At 38.9% G+C, this 7,523-nt stretch overlaps 1 protein-coding gene across 1 annotated transcript in view; it reads left to right on the forward strand.

The window, feature by feature from the left end:
* CDH8 (cadherin 8) overlaps positions 1 to 3,550 on the forward strand; it is a 213,391-nt gene extending 209,841 nt beyond the window's left edge. Inside the window, exon 12 of the mRNA XM_006129384.5 lies at positions 2,184 to 3,550. Within this exon, the coding sequence (XP_006129446.1) occupies positions 2,184 to 2,677 (494 nt within the window). The 3' untranslated portion in view covers positions 2,678 to 3,550. The remainder of the gene's footprint in view (positions 1 to 2,183) is intronic.
* The last annotated feature ends 3,973 nt before the right edge of the window (positions 3,551 to 7,523 follow it).

Raw genomic sequence — 7,523 nt, forward strand, 5'->3', positions numbered from 1 at the left:
CTCAGAGAACCAGTCTGGACAGGTCTGTTGGACTAGATCAGGGGTGAGTGATTATTTTTCATGGGGGAGGGCACTCCATGAATTTGTGAGGGCCACACTCTTCCATTATTTTAATGAGGGAGGCTGAGTGAAGAAAGGAGTTTAGGATAAAGGATTAGGGTGTGGGATCTGGGAGAGAGTTTGGGTGAAAGAGGGGATTGTGATCTGGTGCAGCAAACTGGGGTGCAGGAGGACGTGCAAGGTCTGGGAGGGGCATGTGACCTGCAATAGGGGAGCAGGGGTTTGGATTCTGACCTGGGATAGGGGATTCGGGTGCAAGGTCTGGGAACTATATGGGTACAGGAGAGGATTCTGGCCTCCTGAAAGGGTGTAGGAAGAGGAGTTGCAGAGTCATTGGGAGTGGGGGTTGTAACCTGGGGCAAGAGTGCAGGATAGGGTACAGGGGTTTGGATTGTGACCAGGAATGGCAGATTGGGGTGCAAGGTCTGTGAGGTAGTTGTTACCTGAGGAAAGGGTGCAGTGTCTGGGAAGGTGTAGGGGGGCTGGAACAGGGGTGCAGAAGGTTTCAGTTACATAGAGTAGCTGGGCATGAGGGGAGGCAGATAGCTTGGGAGACCTCAACTGGGTGGCTCCTGACTAGCATCCCAGCAGGTTGCATAGCCAGGGTCTCTGCCTTCCACCACCCTTGTACCTGCTCACAGCAGCTACAGGGGCCATGTTTGCTGCTGCGAACTGAACACTGTGGGTGTGTTTAGACTACGGGGTTTTGTTGACAAAAGTGGACTTTTGTCAACAAAACTATACCTGCATCTACACTACCGCCGAGTTCTGTCGACATAACATTGACAGAACTAGGCAGTTTTGTCAATGGCAGTAAATCTCATTCTATGAGGAATAACGCCTTTTGTCAACAGACTTCTGTCAACAGAAGGCATTATTGCATCTACACTGTCCTTTGAGTCTACACTCTCATGTCGACTGGATGTAGTCTAGATGCTCTTTGTCGACAGAAGCTTTGTCGACAGTATCTGTCGACAAAGCCTCTGTTGACAAAAGCCTGTAGTCTAGACGTACCCTGTGAGCCTGGGAGATAGAAAGGGGCACTTCACATGCTGCCTGTCTTGCCAACGGGAAGCTGCTGTTGGCCAGAAATGTGCAAAGGGGAGCTACTGGGAGCAGAGAATTCTCTCGCCCCTTCTCCTGGGCTCTCACATACAGAGATGGACACATGGCCCCACAGCCGCTTTATAGAGTGCTGAGCAGAGGCGGGTCAGGCAGGCAGCTGGCCGAGGCTCTCACGGATTGAATCCGGCAGCTTGGCAGGCCAGATGCAGCCTGCGATCACATTTTGCCCAGCCCTGTACTAGATGCGATACAGAAACAAAAAACGCAGTCTGTATCCCAAATATCTTTACTTAGAAATTGCTTTTAAATAGCATTTGTATTATGAAATCAAATCTATCAAGTCACATCAGGCTTTTGAAATCTTACATAGGAAGTTTAACTGAAGCTATACTTGGGTGTTGGAAACTGAATTATGTATTACACGGAGTTTCTTCCAATACTTGCATGAGTTTATTCCTGATTATGCTGCTTAAGAGATATTGCAGTTTTACAAGATAAGCATATTTGAATCAAACATATAAAAAGGTAGTCTATGACATTGGCAAGCAAAAGAGAATGATTATGGAAGAGCCCTATTGCTCTGATGAGTGACAGGTTTCAGAATTAAGCTGCAAAAACAAATAGTAATAAAGTACAGCAATGGCAGCTAAGTACCTATGTATGTTTATGCATCTGTTTATTTATGCATCTGTGCACTGGGTCTCATTTTTAGAGATGCTGAACAGTACCTATTGATTTCAGTGGGAACTGTGAATTTTCAGAAATCAGACACCTGAAAATAAGGCCATACCTGTTTGAAGGGAAGCTTAGAAATGAAGATATTCAAAATTGTGGCTTTTTTTCAAATTCAATATGTAACTTTATAAAGCCAGCTCCTGATCAAATTTTTACCACTTCATCACTGTGTTACATTTCTAGCTCTTTCTGCTTTCTGCAAGGCTTTATTACTCTTGTAGAAAGATACTATTTGCAGTCTTCTACAGAAAAAAAAATCTAGTTTACAGCTGCTTTGATTAGATGTTTTCTTAACTAATCAGCCTGTGATGCTTTTTTTGCAGTTATTGTGGTGCTGTTTGTAACATTGAGAAGACATAAAAATGAGCCTCTGATTATCAAAGATGATGAAGATGTGAGGGAAAATATAATCCGTTATGATGATGAAGGAGGTGGCGAAGAAGATACAGAAGCTTTTGACATTGCAACTTTACAAAATCCAGACGGAATTAATGGATTTTTACCCCGTAAGGATATTAAACCCGATCTTCAGTTTATGCCCAGGCAGGGGCTTGCACCTGTTCCTAATGGTGTTGATGTTGATGAATTTATTAACGTAAGGCTTCATGAAGCTGATAATGATCCCACGGCTCCACCCTATGACTCCATCCAGATTTATGGCTATGAAGGAAGAGGCTCAGTGGCTGGTTCCCTTAGTTCTTTGGAGTCCTCTACATCAGACTCAGATCAGAATTTTGACTACCTCAGTGAATGGGGTCCCCGCTTTAAAAGACTTGGAGAACTTTACTCAGTCGGAGAAAGTGACAAAGAAACTTGACAGTGGATTACAAACTTTTTCACTCTTGACTTAAGGATCATGTAATATTCTAGGGCCACTGCTGTTAGTTACGGCTAACGTGGCTTTTTGTTTTAGAGGCAAGTTTAGCGCCAGTCATCTATAAAACCATAAAATCACCTTCATTGTAATGTTGAATAAACAAAAGTATATGTTAGGAGGTATAAGTCTTGTGGAGTGTGAAGTAAAGTATGTGGAGTGTCTAGAAGTCTTTGGATATTCGATATTCACTTGACCACTCGAAGATGGAGATTTGGATCTTTGATAATCTTCAGTGAAATGAAAGGAAAGAAGAGAAAAAAGGTGCTTTTCTAGATAACGGACGTGCAATGATTCTGCTGTTGAACAGAATCTCCTATTGATATGTAAAGCTAATAGTTTGTTTCCGCATTGCCAACAAAGATCGTACCACAAATATGTTAAAAGCAATATCTGGTCTTCTTTGCAATGCTGAATGGAAACAGCACTGTAAATCCCTACTGGCTTCTACTGTGTAGTGACCATACATTGTACATACAGTAAGTGTTGGCCACATTACCACAGACTGAACATCGTCTTTAAATATTGTGTCAAGCCTTAAAATATTCACATGTTCTTAATCCATTCCAGTGATGGGATTATAAATCCTTCCAATGTGCAGAGGTTCAAGAGTGGGGGTTCCAACCCCTACTATAAAAGAGGATTGTTTTCAAGAAGAAGGAACTCTCTTATCCTCTACTCCATCTTCTGAAAGGGGAAAGAAAAAGAAACTGTGAAAGGAGATGAACTTACATATATGAAACAATGATTTTATTATATTGCTAAAGATTGAATTTATTTGTTTAATCCTTGGAATAAATATTTTATTGATGTCCATTGCTGCTTTTATTTATTAAGGTTAATAATCTATAGAGTAAGATTATACAGAAAAGAAAATTATATCCATTAATAAACCTTTAGCTTTTTTTCTATATATAAAAATGAATGTTTATTACATGTACATTTTGAAAAGAAAACAACAATTTGTTGCAGGTTAAAGCAGCAGTCTATCCATTTGCAGTAGCTGAGTTTTAAGTAAATGCTGAGTTTTCCCAGATAAAAGTTTTGACACTTTTATATTTTCTTCATAAATCTAGTAACTGACATTTTAATACAAGCACAAACAGCTGGAAGTAAACTGGTTCATGTGAATATTTAAACTATAGACTTTTAGAAATCCACACATTACACAGTACAGTAAAACAATGCTTATAGTTCTCCACTGTATTAGAGCAGGAACCAGTATGTACATAATTTTACTGCTTCTGTTATTAGCATTTCTTTTATATAATATTCATGGTGATGCACCACGGCTCTTGCACACAGAAAACAGCACTAGGAGCTGCAAGCATATTCAATTTGTAATGCAAACTTGCCATTTAGAAGTAGCAAATATATAATAAAACTGAATATTACATGCAAATCATTTTAATTTTCTACTTTGTTTTAATGCTATCATTTATTTACTTCATGTATTGTATTCAGAGAAACTCCTGTATTGTTTCCTACTTTGTGAAATATATTTTTATAAATACCTTTCTTGTGATCGCTGTTTCTTTTCAGTTTTACCTGTACCCTACAGAAAGGAATCAGCAGCTGTGAATACCAAAAGATTCTTTCTAAACCTCTGACTGCTGCAATTTCTTCACTCATTTATTAATCAATTAAATAGTTCAGTATTGGCTATCTCATCAGCACCCTATTTAAAATAGTGGATAAAGCCAGGATAACAAAAGAAAAAGATGTTGGTAACAATTTGTGGACAGTACATGGAGAATGAAACATGCAGCAACCTCCTACTGCAAGAGGATTTATGCATATGTCTAATTTTCTGTATGCCATCCTGAAAATTAACCTCCCACCCTTTTTCAAATGTTGCTAATAAAAAGAAATTATTGTCTCTAGGATTCTCATTTATGTTCCTTCTGCAAACAAAAATAGCTTGACGCATCATCCCCAACTCTGCCTGCATTTCAAAATGGAAACATTGACATTTGCTTTAGCTATGCCGCAGCTGCCTTTAATGACTGCAGTTTGCAGATAACTAATATGCTAACAGCACTCCTAAATGCATTGTAAAGGTTTTAATGAAATTAATGAAGACTCCAATTTATTTAAATTAAGCTGTATTCACAAGTTCCATCTGAATAGCTTTACACAACCCTCTCAGCAACATAAACTAAACAGTGAAGTGATCTAAAGATAGAAAAGCTGAATTCACCAATGTTTCAAACAAAGCATACTAGATTTCAATAGCAGTCAAATGCATTCTTGAGAATGCTCAATTAATCATCTGGTCAAAGTGAATAGGCATTCTATTGTGTAATGGGAAATCTTACAGTAGCACAAGTATCAAGGTCTGATTTCCAACCAATATTAGACCAATTTCTAATCTAGACCAGTTTTTCTCAACCAGTGGTATAAGTATCCTTAGGGGTCCATCAACACAACTGAAATTTGGAGAAAACTGCATTTTTGTTTTAAGTTTTACAGTGCTTTATTATTTTTGTACTTTTTACACCCAAAGATTGCATTGCCTGCCTGGCTACAATTAAGTTGTTTAAACAAATATGTTGCAATGGTAGAAAAAAAAAGTGTAAGTACTGGGGGTACTTATAGTTTTTTAAGGGGTACTTTATATTAAAAAAGTTGAGAAACACCAATCTAGACCACACTCCTTGGAGCAAAGGAAGGTGATGTAAGATATGGATGAGATTATTGTTTATATCCACAGATATAAGGCAAGTAGCTCCTGACTAGGTGTTATATTGTTCAATGTGGCTCTTTGCAGGGCTTCTTTGTGGAGAGACTCTGAAATGTATAACCTTCTGATTGCCTTTTTGATTGAAAGTTCCATCTGAGACCATGACTGTGCCCCCTCGTAATAAGATTTCCAAAAAAATCCCATCACTAGCACTATAGGAGAGGTAAAGCATGACAGAAATCTCATCGTCAGTCAAAAAGATAAGGTAAGTACTACTGTTAGGTATTGCTTTAAACTGTGCTTTCACACAGCTTCTGAACACAAATATCACCAATGAAAAAGGAGAGCAAAAAAGGAATGGAACACCAATGGTAATGTGCAACTTTTTCTTCTTATATCTGACAATAATAATGGCAAAAAAGCTAAATTGGCAAACAAGTAAACACAGGCACTTTGAACAGATGATTTATGGCATTGTAGGTCCTTTCACAGTTTAGGAAGTGAAATGTTGATCTCTATTTTTCAGTACTTGCTCGTTTTGTGTGGATGAAATTAGTTCAGTATGAAATAGTTTTGGATAGGAATTGTGTTATATGATTTGTGTGCCATGTTGATGGTTTATAATCCTTGGGATTAGAATCATACCAACCCTCATTATGCAGCTGGATTTAGCCATTTTTATCTAAATGTTCTTTTTTAATCACGGAAAATAATTATTGTCCTTTTTATGAGGTTTATTTGGCTTTTGGATCAATTTAAATGACAAGTCAAATGGGTTACATTAGAATTTAATAACTCACAAATTCCTAAGGCAAATTCCCTAAATCCCTTAAAAGCACTAAATGGCGTCACGCCCAGCTACCTTAGATTCTGCCTTTTTCTCTCTGAAATACTACTTCATTCATCTGGGAAACATCAGTATAGCATCCAATGGGTGAAAGCACAGAAGTAAGCAAGATAGTACAGATTCACATGGGAGATATAGGTATTGCAAATCCTGAAATTTGGCATTATGCCACACAAAGGAATTTATAGCATGATTCTGTACCCAGGCTTCCCAGTGCATGGGGAAATTTGATTCCTAGAAAAAGGAATTCACAGCAAGGTAAATGGAACACCATCTGAATGAGCCAGTAGCAAATGCCAAAGAGTGCCTAAGCCCCACATATGAAAGGGAATAAGGCAAATACCCAAATTCTGGCCTCATAGTTGTGAATTCTCCTAGTACTACGTATCTTGTCAAATGAGCCATCATTTCATGAGGCATAAGGGAGCAGTTGACAAAGGCTTCCCTTGTCAACTGATCTGCATCTAGACTCCTGCGCTGTGCCGGATCAGCTGATTGTTGGCACAGTGCAGTGGCCATTTTTATTTTAACGAAGCGGGGATTATTTAAATCCCCGCTTCATTGACTATGTTGGGTAAACTAGTTTACATGGCTCTGTTGACAGAGCCATGTAATCTAGACATACCCTAACTGTTGGGCTTGAAGGTTTCTCTAGGTTTGGTTATTCTCAGTCTCTCCTGTTGAAGTTTTTCCATTTTGTATCTAATACTTAACTATTGACCGAGAGAAACCCACCCTAGAATAGTGATAGAGATGTAGCCAGGTTAGTCTGGTCTTGCTGAAACAAAAGACAGGACTATGCAGCACTTTAAAGACTAACAAGATGGTTTATCATCTTGTTAGACTTTAAAGTGCTGCATAGTCCACCCTAGAATAGACACTAGTTAAGAGTCAATGTCAACCCCTCTGTGAGAGGGAAGACCTGGATTTATGTCTCCAGTCCACATCAGGCAGTGTGGATAAGTACATGTGTGTCTCTCATATATACAGTGAATGTTCTAGGTTATAAAGAAGACACCGTTGTCTTCAGGACATGATCTTGTTAGGCGGCCTCTGAGACACCTGGATGGGTTTCCACAAGTAAGATAAGTGGAGAGAAAGTTTGCAAATTCCACCAGATCTTAGGCATAAGCTCAAAACGGAGCTGTCTTGCCAGTGTCAGGGCTTTAGGCAACTGCCTCCTATACGATTAGAACCAGAAATGCCAAAGTGGCAGGTAAGGACTTAAATCCTTCATGTGAATCTAGTCCATTGTTTTT

Source organism: Pelodiscus sinensis, chromosome 12 (assembly GCF_052426305.1).
Source record: "Pelodiscus sinensis isolate ZL-2025 chromosome 12, ASM5242630v1, whole genome shotgun sequence".
Classification (NCBI taxonomy): domain Eukaryota; kingdom Metazoa; phylum Chordata; order Testudines; family Trionychidae; genus Pelodiscus; species Pelodiscus sinensis.